The sequence below is a fragment of the Pongo pygmaeus genome, chromosome 18 (genome assembly GCF_028885625.2).
Source record: "Pongo pygmaeus isolate AG05252 chromosome 18, NHGRI_mPonPyg2-v2.0_pri, whole genome shotgun sequence".
Taxonomy (NCBI): Eukaryota; Metazoa; Chordata; class Mammalia; order Primates; family Hominidae; genus Pongo; species Pongo pygmaeus.
The window spans coordinates 2,533,021-2,550,541 of record NC_072391.2 but is presented as its reverse complement, the minus strand read 5'-3'; the positions used below and the strand labels follow the sequence as shown (position 1 = coordinate 2,550,541).

Sequence of the window (17,521 nt, the reverse complement as noted above, 5' to 3'; positions counted from 1 at the left end):
AGAATCACTTGAACCCAGGAGCTGGAGATTGCAGTGAGCCAAGATCACACCACTGCACTCCAGCCTGGGTGAAAGAGTGAGGCTCCATCTCAAAAAATAGAATAAAATAATTTAAAAAAATTAAAATCATAATGGTGTTGTCCCATATCACCATGGCTCTCAGCCCAAGGTAGACAGACTTGTGTTGAAGATATTGTGAGTGTGGCCATAGTCTAACAAACTGTATTTCATAATGTGATACACAGGAAACCTACAAAGTATTTAAATAAATTGTATCAGCTTACACAAAAAGGGACAGAGAGAGTTCAAAGTGAAAAGTGGCCTCTAGTCAACCTCCTACAAGCAGTAAGCAGGCAAATGAAGCTGCTCAGCTACAAATGTCAACCATCTTTCATGAAAAAAGGAAGTATTCACACTATTTAAGAGGCAGAGCTAATAGCCCAGCAGAGTCAACAGCCCAGCTGAGTCAACAGCCCAGCACAGCCAACAGCCCAGCACAGCCAACAGCCCAGCTGAGTCAACAGCCCAGCAGAGCCAGCAGCCCAGCAGAGCCAACAGCCCAGCTGAGTCAACAGCTCAGGCTCACAGTAGCTGCTCTGTGCTATGCACCATGAACTCTTAGCCTGCTCTTGTACAGCCCAGCCCTCAGCCACAGATTCAAGTGAACCCACACAGAGACTTTTGGGGCCCTCCCTCTCCTACCAGCTTTCTCCTCTCCTGCCCTAGTCCCACAAAGTCCAGACACTTCAGGAGCTCTGACCTCTCATCTCTACCTTCTCAGCTCAGCAAGTTCACTGCTACACTCTTGATTTGCCTTTACTTTTCTGGGCCATGTTCTAGAAAGTGCCCAAGCCAAAGAGCTGGGGCAAATATAGGTCTCTCTTTAGTGTTTCTCTTCTCTCAAGAATCAGACATTGTCCTGGACTTCCTAATTCTTAATATCTGAAATGGCTTCATATATTTTTGTCCAGTTTTAGTGGGAGGGTATGCTCTTTATCAGTTACTCCATCATGACTGGAAGCAGAGGTGACTTTTGTTTTTAAATTTATGATGAGATTTTGTTTGTGTGTTGAGGAGACTGGCTCATGGTTAAAAACCCATGTATGATTTTTCAGGCCCGACTATAGGTAATTACAAGGTTTTACCTGGCACGCCTCACAGGGAAAGCTGCCCTGGCTGCATCAGACTTGGGGCCAGCCAGTGCAGCACTGTGCTCTCTGAAGGGAGGTGGGGTTAAGGACTCAGGCCTCTCCTGGCTGGCCATGCTCTTATTTGCATTCCTAAGTAAATTATTATATGTGGATGAATACATGGTGATTTCTTTTTGACATATTATGGGAAATTATATTGATAAATTATAATATCAAACAATCCTTTCAATATGATATAGTAGTCTTTCAATGAACTACATGGTGCAGTATTCTTTCAGTGATCTGCTAGATTATATTAACCCATATTAGTAAAAAGGAGCAGGGAGATTTTGTTTGTTTTTGAGACAGCGTCTCACTCTTTTGCCCAGGCTGGAGTACTGTGGCATGATCACGGCTCACTGTGGCCTTGACTTCCCAGGCTCAAGCGTTCTTTCTGCCTTAGCCTCCCAAGTAGCTGGGACTACAGATGTGCACCACCAAGCCTGGCTCTTTCTTTTTTCTTTCTTCCTTCTTTCCTTCCTTTCCTTCTCTTTCTTGTTTTTGTTTTTTTTTTTTCTGTTGAGACAGGTCTTCCTGTGTTGCCCAAGCTGTTCTCAAACTCCAGGGCTCAAGTGATCCTCCTGCCTCAGCCCCACAAAGTGCTGGGATTATAAGCATGAGCCATTACTCCCAGCCTGTATTTTTTTAATGTTCTCTGGAAGAGTTTGAATAAAATCAAAATTATATTTTCTTTAAATATTTGATAAAAGTGATCAGGTTTATAAAAACTTTTTGGTATTTATTGAGTCAATTTTAATAAAATTATTTTTCTGGACAATCTACCATTATATTCAGGTTTTCTAATATATTAGTTTAAAACTGTACAAAATATTGTCTTCTAATTTTTTTGTATCTACGGGTTTTTTCCCCCAATTCTCAATTCCAATTTTACTTATTTGTGCTTATTCTCCATTCATCTTTATGAGGCTTCTTTTCTCCAGGTCTCTTTGCAAGGTCCCTCTCTGTGGAACCTCGAATTTTAAGAGTGCTTCAGGAACTGTTTGTAAGCTCCTTTGCTTCTTTCTCTATGTTTTCTTCCTACCTGACCATATCCCTTCCCACGATTTTAAATACTTCCACAAGCAGATGACTCCCATGCATTTCCAGGCTGACTCTCTCCTCAATGCCCAGCTTCATTCACATCCAACTGCCTTCTTGATGTCTCCACTAGGGTGGCTCAGGGGCCTTTCAAATGTAAAGAATTCTTAACTGACCTTTTCATAACCACCTCTCTCAAAACTGCTTGTCTCCCATTCTTTCCCACTGCGACTTGGGAGTGGCCAGACAGGTAGGAGTAAAACCCCCCAAGGAGTAAATTTTGCCAAGGAAGCCAAGAGAGAAAAGTGTTTCAAGAAGAAAGAAATGGTTAACTACGTAACTGATGTTGTGGGGTTGAGTATGGTTAGCGTAAAAAGTTATCGCTATGCCTTAGTTCTTAGGTTGCATAGAGGGTTCACTAGTGCTCATTCTGTTATTTACACTTCATAATTACACATATGAAACATATATTTATTTACAGATATAAAATATTGACCAATAATTTTTATTTTTTATTCTTTTTTCAGACAGGGTCTTTCTCTGAAGCCCAGGCTGGAGTGCCATGGCATGATCTTGGCTCACTGCAACCTCCACCTCCTGGGTTCAAGCGATTCTCCTGCCTCAGCCTCCCAAGTAGCTGAGATTACAGATGGCTGCCGCCATGCCTGGCTAATTTTTGTATTTTTAGTAGACATGAGGTTTCACCATGTTGGCCAGGCTGGTCTCAAACTCTTGACCTCAGGTGATCCACTCGCCTTGGCTTCCCAAAGTGCTAGGATTACAGGCATGAGCCACTGCACCCAGCCATTTTTTTAAAAAAGAAATAGAAAGTAGGCCAGGCGTGGTGGCTCACGCCTGTAATCCCAGCACTATGGGAGACCGAGGCGGGCAGATCACAAGGTCAGGAGATCGAGACCATCCTGGCTAACACGGTGAAATCCCATCTCTACTAAAAATACAAAAAATTAGCAGGCGTGGTGGCAGGCGCCTATAGTCCCAGGTCGAGCAGGAGGGGAGCCCACTGCCTCCAGTCCCACTGCCGCACCTTGGAGCCTGCGATGAGGGCAATGCCGATGGAGAGCTTGTGCCTCATGCCCCCACTCAGGAAGCGGCTCCGTGAGTTCCACTTGTCCTCCAGGCCGATGACATGCAGCATCTGCTTGACTTCTTCAGGGCACTTCCGGCGTGACAGGCCCTTCAGCTGCAATGACAGGGGATGCAGGGAGATGCAGGGCTCCTGGCGGGAGGCCGACCCTGGCCAGTGAACATTTTGTTGTGTGTATACATATACATAAAAACTTACACAAGAAACTCATTACCTTCAGGGAAAGGGATGGACAGAGACTTTTTCATTTGAACCATGTAAATAAACTTATGATGTTAAAAAGTAAATACAGCAGCATGTTAAAGGATTATTCATCACAACCAAGTGGGATTTATCTCAGGAACGCAAGGGAGACTGAACACATGAAAAACCAGTGTTTCAGTGTTTTATAATAAAGAACTGGCTGGCCTTTGTCCCTGGTTCCTGGAAAGAAGACTGTAAATGCTTAAAATTTCTGGAGTAATAGGAGTATCTTTGTTACTCATAGTGGATCTCCACCCCGCCATCGTTATACCTCAGTTTATGCTAAGGAGGTGACTCAGGATGTGGGATGGTCACACTAGAAAGACTAGCCATGTGATTAGAAGGTTGGGGCTTTGAGCTATGTGATGTCAGCCTGCCTCCCAGTTTCCTGGGTTGTGGAAAGAATGCTGGAGATGGAGTTCACTGATGTGGCCAATGCTTCAATCATTCATGCTTGTGTAATAAAACCCCAATAAAAACTGGATACTCAAAGCTTAGGTGAGCTACCCCAATAGACACCAATATGCTGGGAGGGTGCTACGCCCTGAGGACACAGAAGCTTTGCACATGGGACTCTCCCAGACCCCACCCATGCAGCTATTTTTTTGGCCTGTCCTGAATTGTATCCCCTAGAATAGAACTATAATCATAAGTATAGTACTTTCCTGAGTTCTGTCAATCGTTCTAGTGAATTAACAAACCTGAGAGAATAGTGGGACTTCCACATTTGCAGCCAGTTTGTCAGAAGTGCTTTGTTTGTCTGGGAAGCTCCAAGCTTGTGGGTTCCAAAGTGGGGGCAATCTTGTGGGGGATTATACCTCTAATGTGTGAAGCCTATGCTAACTCTATTGTTAAAGTCACACTTTTTTTTGGTCTTTTTTTCTCCTTTTTTCTTTGGAGAACGGGGTCTCGCTATATTGCCCAGGCAAGCCTTGAACTCCTGGGCTTAAGCTATCCTCCCGCCTCTGTCTCCCTAAGAGCAGGGATTACATGCATGAGCCACCACACCCAGCCCATTGTTAGAGTCAAACTGCACTGCAGTAATATAGCATATTAACAGAAAGAAGGGCCAAAATCACATGATAATCTCAGTAGACACAGAAAAGCATTTGACAAAATCCAACACACTTTCATGATAAAAACACTCAGCAAACTAGGAATGGAAAGGAACTTCCTCAGCATGATAAAAGGCATCTATGAAAAAAACACAGATAGCATCACACCTAATGGTGAAACTGAAAGCTTCCCCCACAAAGATCAGGAACAAGACAAGGATGTCTACTCTTGCCACTTTATTCAACATTTTACTGGAAGTTATAGCCAGGAAAATTAGCCAGAAAAAAAAAAAGTCATCCAGACTGAAAGATGTAAAACTATTGCCTCTTGGCAGATCACATAAACTTATATATAGAAAACATTAAAGAATCCACAAAAAGCCATTAGAGCTAATAAATGAGCCTAGGAAAATGTCAGGATATAAGATAAATATACAAATGGTAGTTGTATTTCTTTACACTAGCAATGAACAATCCAAAAATGAAATTACAAAAATAAATTCCATTTACATTAGTATCACAAAAGACAAAATATTTAGAAATAAATTTAACCAAGGAAGTGCAAGAAAGGCAAGTACACTGAAAACTGTAAAACATGGCTGAAAGAAATTAAAGAAGACCTAAATAAATGGAAATACCTTTTGTGTTCATAGATTGGAACACTTAATTTTGTTAATATGACATTACTATCCAAAGCAATCTAGAGGCTGGGTGCAGTGGCTTATGCCTGTAATCCCAGCACTTTGGGAGGCCGAAGTGGGTGGATCACCTGAGGTCAGGAGTTCGAGATCAGCCTGGCCAACATGGTGAAACCCTGTCTCTACTAAAAATACAAAAAAATTAGCTAGGCATGGTGGCACACACCTGTAATCCCAGCTACTCGGGAGTCAGAGGCAGGAGAATCGCTTGAACCCAGGAGGCAGTGGTTGCAGTGAGCTGAGATTGAGCCTCTCCAGCCTAGGCAACAGAGCAAGACTCCATCTCAAAAAATAAAAATAAACACAAAGCAATCTAAAGATTCAATGTAATCCCTACTAAAATTCCAATACCTTATTATTATTATTATTATTTTTGCAAAAATAGGCAAGCTGATCCTAAAAATTCATATAGCAATGTAAGGGACTCAGAATAGCCAAAACAATCTTAAAAAGAAGAACAAAGTTGGAGGACTCATATTTCCTAATTTCAAAACTTCCTAGAAAGCTACAGTCATCAAGACATTGTGGTACTGGCATAACAACAGACATATGGAAAAATGGAATAGAATTGGGAGTCTAGAAACAATCCCATATATCTATGGTAAATAGATTTTTTACAAGGGTGCTATGACCATTCAATGCAGAAAGAATAGTCTTTTCAACAAATAGTGCTGAGATAACTTAATATCTATATGAAAAAGAATAAATGTAGACCCATACCTCACACCATATACAAAAATGTACTCATAATGGACCAAAGATCTAAATGTAAGAACCAAAGCTATGAAATCTTAAAAAGAAATATAGGTGTAAATCCTAGACAATAATTTTTAAAATATAATAGCAAAAGCATAAGTAACAAATGAAAAAAAGATAAATTAGATTTCATCAAAATTTAAAACTTTTGTGTATCAAAAAATACTATCAATAAAGGGAAAAGACAACCCACAGAGTAGGAGAAAATATTTGCAAATCATATAACTAACAAGGGCCTAGGATCTAGAATATACACTTAAAAACTTTTTACAGTCTGGGTGTGGTGGCTCATGCTTATAATCTCACTTAGCACTTTGAAAGACGAAGGCGGGAGGATCATTTGAACTCAGGAGTTTGAGACCAGCCTGGGCAACATGGTAAAACCCCATCTTTACAAAAAAATACAAAAATTAGCCAGGCATATTGGCCTGTACCTGTGGTCCCAGCTACTTGGGAGGCTGAGGCAGGATGATCACTTGAGCCTGGGAGGCAGAGATTGCAGTGAGGTGAGATCCTGTCACTGCACTCCAGCCTGGGCAACAGAATGAGAGGTGAGAGGCTGTCTCAAAAAAAAAAAAAAAAAAAAAAGAGCCGGGCACAGTGGCTCACATCTGTAATCCCAGCACTTTGGGAGGCTGAGGTGGGTAGATCGCCTGAGGTCACGAGTTTGAGACCAGCCTGGCCAACATGGTGAAACCCTGTTTCTACTAAAAATACAAAAAAAAAAAAAAAAAAAAAAAAAATCAGCCAGGCATGGTGGTGCACATCTGTAATCCCAGCTGCTGAGGAGGCTGAGGCAGGAGAATCGCTTGAACCTGGGAGGCAGAGGATGCAGTGAGCCAAGATCGCACCATTGCCACTGCACTCCAGTCTGGGTGACAGAGTGAGACTTCATCTCAAAAAAAAAAAAACCTCTTCTTACAGCTCAACTACAAAAAGATAAAGAACCCAACCAAAAAAACAGGCAAAGGACTGGAATAGATATCTCTCCAAAGAAGTATACAAATAGCCAATAAGCACATGAAAAGATGCTCAACATTATTAGTCAACAGAGAAATGCAAATCAAAACCACAAGGTACTACTTCACACTAATGGCAATTTCTCAAAAAGTAAAACAAACAAAAAAAAGTTAAACATAGAGTTACCATCTGACTCATTAATTTCACTTATAGGTATTTACCCAAAATAACTGAAAATAGGTGTTCAAATAAAAACATGAACACTAATGTTCATAGCAGCACTATTCACAATAGCCAGAGGGTGAAAGCAACCCGATGTCCATCAGCTGACGAATGGGCAAACATTCAGGCGAGTAGAATGGATATTATGCAGCTATTAAAAGGAGTGAAGTATAAATATATACTAAAATATGGATAAACCTTGAAAACATTATGTTAAGTGAAATAAGCCAGACATAAAAAGCCACATATTGTATGACTCCATTTATATGAAATATCCAGGATAGGCAAACCTATAGAAACAAAAAGCAGATTAGTGGTTGCCAGGGACTAGGGGAAGGGAGCAATGGGAAGTCACTGATAATGTGTATAAGTTTATTTTGTGGGCAATGAAAATGTTCTGCAATAAGATAGTGGTGATGGTTACATGACATTGTGAGTATACAGGCTGGGCATGGTGGCTCATACCTGTAATCCTAGCACTTTGGGAGGCTGAGGTGGGTGGATCACTTGGGGTCAGGAGTTTGAGACAAGCCTGGCCAACATGGCAAAACCCCATCTCTACTAACAATATAAAAATTAGGCCAGGCCCAGCACTTTGGGAAGCTGAGGCGGGTGGATCATGAGGTCAGGAGATTCAGACCATCCTGGCCAACATGGTGAAACCCTGTCTCTACTAAAAATACAAAAATGCCGGGTGTGGTGGCATGCGCCTGTAGTCCCAGCTACTCAAGAGGCTGAGGCAGGAGAATCGCTTGAACCCGGGAGGCAGAGGTTGCAGTGAGCCAAGATCGCGCCACTGCACTCCAGCCTGGGTGACAGAGTGCGAGTGCGACTCCATCTCAAAACACACACACACGCACATACACACAGACACACACAAACACACATACACACAAATTAGCTGGGCATGGTGGCAGGTGCATGTAATCCCAGCTACTTGGGAGGCTGAGGCACGAGAATTGCTTGAACCCAGGAGGCAGAGGCTGCAGCGAGCTGAGATGGTGCTACTGCATTCCAGCCTGGGCAACAGAGTGAGACTCTGAAAAAAAAAAAACAACAAAACAACCAAACACTGTGAGTATACTAAAAACTACTGAATTGAATATTGCAAAATGAGTAAAATGAATTTCATGTTATGTGAATTTTGTCTCAATAAAAAGTAAAAAATATATAAAAATTCAAATATAGTAGTTTGTAGAAATCCTTTAACTCAGAAATCTTGACTTAAATGCCATGCCCCTTCATCCTTCCTGAATGTTTAAGGAATAGTGTCCAGAAGAGTTTTCAAGACTGTGACATAATAAAAAATATATATTTGGTCTCTGCCCTGGTTCCTGGCACTGAGCTCCTAAAGCCCTTGTAATTTCCTGAGTGACAAGGCTGGTAGAAGCATCTTTTGTTCTAATATTTGGTCTTTGATTTGATATTTGATTTGGTTTCTTACACAGAATTCCCAATTCCCTTGGAATTTCCTGAGTGAAAGGAGCATCTTTTTGTTCTAGGGAGGCAACTTTTGGTGGGCTCCTGGACAGCTTCAGGATGTGAGCTAGTCACCAGAAAGACCAAGTCATGGTTAGAAGCTTGGAAATTTCAGGCCAGGCGTGGTAGCTCATGCCTGTAATCCTAGCACCTTCAGAGGCTGAGGCGGGTGGATCTCTTGAGGTCAGGAGTTTGTGACCAGCCTGGCCAACATAGTGAAACCTCATCTCTACTAAAAATAAAATTAAAAAAATTAGCTCGGCCTGGTGGTGGGCACCTGTAATCCCAGCTACTCAGGAGGCTGAGTCAGGAGAATCGCTTGAACCTGGGAGGTGGAGGAGCCAAGATCACGCCCTTGCACTTCAGCCTGGGCAAGAGCAAGACTCCACCTCAAAAAAAGAAAAAGCTTGGAAATTTCAGCCTCACCCCCAATCCTCCAGGGAATGGGAGAGGGATTGGAGGCTGTGCTAATAATTGGTCATGACCACATGATGCAGCCTGCATAAAAATATCTAAACTATGGGCTCTGAAGAGTTACTAGGTTGGTGACCACACTGAGGTGCTGCCAAGGTGGTATACTATGACAGGGCATGGAAGTTCTGCACCCCTTTTCACATACCTTGTCCTATGTACCTCTTTATCTGGTTGTTCATGTGTATCCTTCATAATACCCTCTATAATAAAGGGTTTTGTGAGCTCTTATAACAAATTATCAAACCTAAGGAGGGGGTTGTCGGAACCCCCAAACAACAGCCAGTTGGTCAGAAGTACAGGTAACAACCTGGAACTTGCAACTGACATCTGAAGTCAGGGATGGGGGCAATCTTGTGAGACTGAGCCTTAAACCTGTGGAGTGTGCATTAACTTTAGGTAGTCAGCATTAAGAATTGAATTGTAGGACACTCAGTTGCTATCCAGAGAGTTGGAGAATTGGTTGGTGTGGGAAAACTCCATATACATTTGGTGTCAGAAGTGTTGAGAATAGAGAAACACAAGTTTTCATTTTAAAGACCCTCCCAGGAGGCTGCAGTGAGCTGAGATCACGCCACTGCACTCCAGCCTGGTGACAGAGCAAGACTCCTTCTCAAAAAAAAAAAAAAAAAAAAAAAAAAAAAAAAAAAAAAAAAAAGACCCACCCTGAGTTGAATCAGAGAGCTGCAGTCTATCTCATCATTCCCAAGAGTGGATACACAGGAAACAAATCCCTGTTATCCATCAACTCACCTGACCATAGAAAGAAAGATGTTCTGCTACTGTTAACTTATCAAATAAGACACCATGTTGGGGGCACCAGCCCAGGCTCTTCCTAATGTGAAACATCTCTTGTGGAATCTCATATCCATTGACATATGCACATCCACTTGTAGGGGGAATAAGACCTAGGACCAAGGGGAAGACAAGATACTGAAGTTATCTTCAGTCAGAGCACACAGCAGCACAAAGGCCCAATGATACTTTCTGCTTTGTTCACTTGTTCTCACACACACTGTCCTTATACTACTTCTTTGCCATAGTCAGTGAATCAGTAGCATCCAAGGAGTATGTATGTTCTATGCATGACAATGTACCAGGATGTGTGGAGAGTATTAGAGATAGGAGATATCCTCCCTACTTTTGAGAAATTCCAATGAGTTAAATGAATACAACACACATAGGCACATGAAAAAGCAAATTACATTACTGTAAGTATTAAATAATAGTTTGGATGCGTAGTAAATATGATTAAGAAAAGTTTTGTGGGAATCTAACAGTTTTGAATTGAGATCCCTGAAGGCAAGTTCTCCGACTTATCTCTGATTCTTAATAAGTATCTGTTCAATGAATGAATAAATAAATGAATGCTCTCATTGCCAAATGTATGCCAGCATAAAATTTTGCAGCCTACCTACCCGCATACTATCATTGTCTTTATTCTTATTTTCTAAGTATTTTTTCTGGTTGAAAAGGGCAATAAATTCTTATTACAACAAGGTCAAAAAAAGGTATAACAAAGAAAACAAGTTATACAAATCCTATCATTAAAAGATAACTTCATTTCACTTTTGGAGGCCAAGGCGAGTGGATCACAAGGTCCGGAGATCGAGACCATCCTGGCTAACACAGTGAAACCCCGTCTCTACTAAAAATACAAAAAATTAGCTGGGCATGGTGGCGGGGGCCTGTAGTCCCAGCTCCTCTGGAGGCTGAGGCAGGAGAATGGTGTGAACCCAGGAGGCAGAGCTTGCAGTGAGCTGAGATCATGCCACTGCACTCCAGCCTGGGCGACAGAGTGAGAGTCCATCCCAAAAACAACAACAACAACAAAAAAAAAACTTCTGTTAACATTTTGCTATATAGCCTTAGGTATTTTTTATGTAAAAAATAAATGTACTCAAAAATTTATTTTAATTATTAATTAATGTACTCATACATTTATTTTTTAACACAAATGAGAATATAAGTATAAATTCTAGTTTTCTAACTGGTTTTTTTCTTTTGAGACAGGGTCTGGCTCTGTTGCCCAGGCTAAAGTGCAGCAGCATGATCTCAGCTCACTGCAGCCTCTATCTTCCTAGTTCAAGTGATTCTCTTGCCTCAGCCTCCTGAGTAGCTGAGATTACAGGTGTGTGCCACCATGCCCAGCTAATTTTTGTATTTTTAGTAGAGATGAGGTTTCAGCATGTTGGCCAGACTGGTCTAACTGGCTTCTTCATTTAACAATGTATTGAGGCCATTTGTCCACATCAACAAAATCTTTTTCTTCTTTTTTTTTTTTTTGAGACTGGCTCGTGCTCTATTGCCCAGGCTCGGGGCGGTAGTGTGATCACGACTCACTGCAGCCTCAACCTCCTGGGTTCAAGCGATCTTCTCACCTCAGTAGCTGGGACTACTGGTGTGCGTCATTTTTTTGTATATTTTTCATAGAGATGAGGTTTTGTCATGTTGCCCAGCCTGGTCTCAAACTCCTGGGCTCAAGTGATCTACCTGCCTCTGCTAAGTAGGTAAGTGCTAAGATTACAGGCATGAGCCACAGCACCCAGCCCTATATCATTTTTAAGGCCTAAAAAGATTTTATTGTTATGAACATACCGTATTTCTTGATTCAGTCCAGACTAATGGATGCTTACGTTATTTGCAATTTTTCACAAGTATAAACCTGTGATATAACTTTGCCTGCTTCCCAATTATTTCCTTATTCTAAATCAATATAAGTAGATTTGGCAGGTCAAAGATGGGACAAGACTTGAAAGGATTTTGATACTTTTTGCCAAATCACCCTCCGGTTGTTAGATCTTCCATTTTGGCTGTGAATAAGAAAGCATCCATGATTGTTTGGGGGTTGGGGGGAAGGGGAGAAGGTAATACTATTATAGAGTAAATGTAACAAGTCTTTTAATGTAAAGTTATAATAACAAAAGAACTAAATAGAACTCAAAAAACAACCAAAAAACCACAGAACTTTACTGGGCATGGCGTTTAAGATACAAAACATGCCTGTTGCCAAGTTTTGGGCCTTTCTACCACCAATTACGATACAGAAGCCCTTTGCTGTCCAATGTCCTAGGCAATCAGCCAGATTTTTTTCCTTCCCTGCTTAGCATCTTCAAGCTACTGAATCCCATTATGTATCCTTTAGTGATGCCACTTTCCCCAGGGCAGTGTTAGCTTTTTTTTTTTTTTTTTTTTTTTTTGTGACGGAGTCTTGCTCTGTCGCCCAGGCTGGAGTGCAGTGGTGCGATCTCAGCTTACTGCAAGCTCTGCCTCCCAGGTTCACGCCATTCTCCTGCCTCAGCTTCCCAAGTAGCTGGGACTACAGGCACCTACCACCATGCCTGGCTAATTTTTTGTATTTTTAGTAGAGACGGGGTTTCACTGTGTTGGCCAGGATAGTCTTGATCTCCTGACCTCGTGATCCTCCCGCCTCGGCCTCCCAAAGTGCTGGGATTACAGGCATGAGCCACCGCGCCCGGCCAGTGTTAGCTTTTTTTATGCCATGTCACCACTGGTAGAAATCCATGGCAGAGCTCTGATACATCATTCCCAGTCTGCATTTTGGCAGTATTTGCAATTATATTAATTAATTCCGTCATTCATTCAATGATATTATGGAATGCCTATTCTGTGCCAAGTACTATTCAGACACTGTGGATCCAGAAGTAAACAGAACAGGCTGTCTGGAGAGAGGGATGAGGGGGAGGCAGAAAAATAACTCACACACATACCTGACTTGCCTCCTTGATCTCTTAGGCTAGGGGTGTAGCTGGATACCCTTTAGGCAGTAAGAACCTCACAGGCCTATATAGGGGGAGAGGCCTTCCCTAAATGGTCAACATTGTCAGGAACAACAGTGTCTATATCTGAGAGAGGACGATCCTTTCAGAACCACTGCTGTGCCCCAGTCCTGATGCACGCAGAGCCTGCCCAGTAAGTGCCTGCTGGGCTGAGATTTGGTTTTTAAAGTCCTGATACCAGAGGGGTGGCCAAAGGCACCTCTGACACAGCTTCACTATTTTGCTGCTCCTCAAATGCCTTCAGTGGAAAGAGCATCAGCCACGTATGAGGAGCATCAGGGCAGCCTAACTTTGAGGTGCAATAGCTTCCTAGCAGTTTAATGTTCTGTGTGCAACGAGGGGGAACTGGTTAGCTTTTAGAGTTCCTTGTGGGTTGAAAGCGCATCTTGCTAGCATTGTACGGAGCTTTACAAATGTTAAGCCTTCAATAAATATACATTTCTTAAATAAAGGCATTTCTAAATTTCACAAATTATTTTAGTTGATGGGATATGAAACAGTTATTTTAGCATAAAAATTACTCTGAAACACAAATCATTTTAGAATAATTCACCAGGTATTATTCTAAAAGTGCCTCTGGCAATCAGAAGCAAATGGAAAGATTATGTTGTTGAGAGATTAGTGGTGCTGCACTGTAACAGGAAGGTTAAATCTAGAAAGAAATGCTAAGCACTGTTCATAGTTTCTCTTTTTTTTCATCAGTTTCTTCAGGTTGAATGTTCATAGCTTCTTGATAGTGAATGGAATGAAATTTTGCAGACTGACAGAAAGCCAAAGACTTCCTTTTCCTGATACAGGGTAACTGAACAACCAGAGAGTTGATATTTTAATATTAAGCAACAAACAATGCTTAATATTAAAATATCAGTGAAATCTAATGAAAGGAGGGGAAGCCAAAAATCTAGATCTGTTCAATGATTTTTTTCAACACTTCCTCAGGATGGCTGACCCCACACATGTACCTGTGAGCATGAAGCAGGTAGTAGTTTTTCCTGCTCCATTGTGTCCCAGAAGAACAGTGATCTGCCCTCTCTACATGTTCATGGTCAGACATTTGACTGCTATGTGCTTAGTCCTTCCTCTGTGATACACCTGTGGAAAAATCAAGGTTGACTGACAATGTAACCTGGACACAAAAATGACATTTCTAAAGAACCTATGAAAGGTTGCACACGTACATCAACTTCTCTTGAAAGCTCAGCAGTGGGAATCCAAGTGATAATCTAAAAAGTGACCCCCTTCTTTTAGCATTTAACTCCCTGAAGCTGCTGAGGAAGCTGAGCAGGAGTAATCCCCATGGGGATCTTCTTCCTGATCCCTGGAACCTGGTGTAGAGAACCTGACCAGAGGGCCAGGAGCTCCCAGATGCAATGTGGCAGCATGAAAGGCACTCCTCTCTGCTTCTGGAGCCAGACTCTGCTCTGCATCGCCCAGCTGAGCCCTGAGAAAGACACCTTGCCTCTTTTGCAGGAGGGGTTGATGTGAAGAGGGAATCTCAGACAGAGTAGCCTGTTTTCCAAGTCAAATATCTCCAGTATTTTAAATACCATTGATATTCCTATTATGCAAATAATTCATACGTTGAGTATAAAGAACATAAAAATCCTCATGACACCCCAGAGACAGCATCACATTTTAGTATATGCTTTAGATTATTTGTGTCCTGTCTGATGGCATTGGGGCTAGGTTTGGAGTCCAGAAACTGTAGTTGGATGGTATTTAGATGTCACTTCTTCCACAATCCATCTGCGGTCGTTCCTCGGCATCTGTGGGGGACTGCTTCCAGGATTTCTGCATATAACAAAATCCATGCGTACTCAAATTTGGTCCTGGAAGCAGTCCCCTGCAGCCCTAGGACCATGCCGACCCAAAAAGTTGCTTGACCCTCCATATTCGCGGGTTTCAAATTCCCATAAATATTGTATTTTTAATCTGTGTTTGGTTGAAACAAGTCAACATATAAGTGGATATTTTTAATCCGTGTTTGGTTGAAACAAATCAACATATAAGTGGACCTGTGCAGTTTAAACCATGTTGTTTAAGGGTCAACTGTACTTATGTTTGGGAGCAGGGAGCTGCGGAAAGGCATTTGGCAAGCTCCCCCTCCCTACTCTTACATTTTTTCTCGGTTGTTCTTTTTTTTTTTTTTTTTTTTTTGAGATGAAGTCTTGCTCTGTCTTCCAGGCTGGAGTGCAGTGGCTTGATCTCGGCTCACTGCAGCCTCCGCCTCCCAGGTTCAAGTGATTCTCCTGCCTCAGCCTCCCAAGTAGCTGGGATTACAGGCACGCACCACCATGCTCGGCTAATTTTGTATTTTTTTTTTCAGTAGAGATGGGGTTTCACCATGTTGGTCAGGCTGGTCTCGAACTCCCAACCTTTGGTGATCTTCCCGCCTCAGTCTCCCAAAGTGCTGGGATTAGAGGTGTGAGCCACCATGCCTGGCTAATTTTTATATTTTTTTTTAGTAGAGAGGGGGTTTCACCAGGTTGGCCAGGCTGGTCTTGAACTCCTGACCTTAGGTGATGCACCCACCTCGGCCTCCCAAAGTTCTGGGATTACAGGCATGAGCCACCATGCCCAGCCTTTTCTCGGTTGTTCTAAATCAAGCATGACAGTTCTGTTCCCTGACTTCTCAGTCACCCTTGCAGTAGAGGTGAGCATGTGGCAGAATTCTGAGCAATAAGAGAAAGGGGGACTTTATTATATTAAAGGGAATGAAGGAAGGAAGGGCAGCAGGAAAGACAGAAGGAAGGAGGGAGGGAAACATGTTGCCAGAAGAAAGCATTTGAAGCCTTATATCTCCTTCCAGGAGAGGCGAGCGGCCATCTTACAGCCATGAAATGATAAGCACACAGGCGAAAGCTAACAGGCCACCAATGACCCAGGGAAAACCAATCAATCAATCAATCAGTCAGAAGGTGCTGTGGTCTGGAATGCCTTTGTGGAGTAGCCGAAATCATGCCAGAATCATCTGCCTGCAGACCACTAGTTATGTGAAGAAAGAAAATAACATCCCCACAGTAAATTGGGTGAAGAGTGAAGTATTCCTAACTACTACCGTAGTACACAGAGGAGCTGGAATTATCACCCGTTTCCAGAATCCCCTGGGCTAGGATGGTATCCACTGGATCCCCCAGCGGAGGGAGGCAACGCAAATGCTGAGCTGGGGCATCCAGTGCGAAAGTGTGGCAGCAGCAATGGCACAGAGTGTCCTGCATAGTTGAAGAATGGAAGATTTCAAAGAAAATCTCTGTGGGACCCTCCAGGGCATATAGCTTACATCCAGCCATCCTGTTATAGGAGTCCTTAGTCAACCTAGAGCTCTGCATGTAACAAGTGCTCAGCAGACACTTTTGAAAGAACAAATGCCTCCACTTCTACATCCAGAAGTCAACAGTGATATCTGGTTTAAAATGTGATTTGGGTATATAAAAATGCTGGTGGATAAAAGTTATCCATCAAATGGCTGAATTACAGTGTGTACCCAACAAGGGGTATTAGGCAGTGGGAGGATGAGAGGAGACTGTTTGCAAGAGACAGATCATCTAGGCTGGACACAGTGGCTCACATCTGTAATCCCTTTGGGAGGCCAAGGCAGGAGGATATCTTGAGCCCAGAAGTTCAAGACCAGCCTAGGAAACATAGTGAGACTACATCTGTAAAAAAAAAATGAAAAAAAGATCATCTAGACCTTTCATCCAGTCATTTAACTTTATGACAGGGAACAGGACATTTCAGGCTATATTTCTAATTTTTAGGACAGCATGACAGAGGGAATTAAAATTCTCAGTCACAAAATACACCTTGTAATCCCTGTTAGAATAAAACAGAAGCTTATATGCATAATTTCTTAAGTTCTTGGAAGGAGGTTTGTGAGCTGATACCTTATATAGATGCTGAATTTCAATTCCTTTGATCAAATCTGTAGGCTCTTTCTCAATGAACTTGCTGTTTGGAGTTTTTACAGGAACCCTCATGTCCAGCAATGATTGGGTAACAGGTACAGGCTTTCCATGCCAGTAGGAGGGCTAGAGAAGAAGTCAATTTAAGCATTAATCATTTAGGCAAAGTGACTTCCTTTTCTGGAAGATATTTTGGTATATTAGAACACCCCCACCCCCTGCCCAGAGAAGTTAAGCAACTTCTTCATGGACTCATTACTAATCAACTGCATTTCAACCTACAACCCATGGTCTTGAGGACGGAGCTGCAAAAGCTGCCTCTTATCCAGGCTCCCGATGTGCCAGGGAAGCCTTCATGTCAGCAGTCAGAGTCCTTGTGGGCAGAGGCCTGGAGAAATACTGGAGTTAACAATCTACTCATTTCGCCACACTCCAAGATGGGTAAGCGTGGCAGCCTTTGTAGAGGTCCTAATGAGTACTTGTGCAGAGACAGGATCAGCAGGCAAGCCCGTGGGCAGGGCCACCAGATGCTATTGTAGGAGGACTGAATCAGGCATGAGGAGCTTGGCTTTGGAAGAAAAACTTGACTATCATGGGAGATA

General features: G+C 42.4%; 1 protein-coding gene across 2 annotated transcripts in view; it reads right to left on the bottom strand.

Moving 5' to 3' along the window:
• Positions 1-2,729: 2,729 nt before the first annotated feature.
• The window catches only part of LOC129015988 (ATP-binding cassette sub-family A member 17-like), a 72,132-nt gene continuing 57,340 nt past the window's right edge, over positions 2,730-17,521 (bottom strand). Inside the window, exons 7-9 of one of the 2 annotated variants that reach the window (XM_063654910.1) lie at positions 16,902-17,045; positions 9,971-10,125; positions 2,730-3,429 (exon numbers count right to left, since the gene is read on the bottom strand). In XM_063654910.1, the coding sequence (XP_063510980.1) occupies positions 10,003-10,125; positions 16,902-17,045 (267 nt within the window). In that variant the 3' untranslated portion in view covers positions 2,730-3,429; positions 9,971-10,002. Of the gene's footprint in view, positions 3,430-9,970; positions 10,126-13,979; positions 14,110-16,901; positions 17,046-17,521 lie in introns of those variants that run through there. The other variant, XM_063654911.1, reaches the window with a different exon arrangement.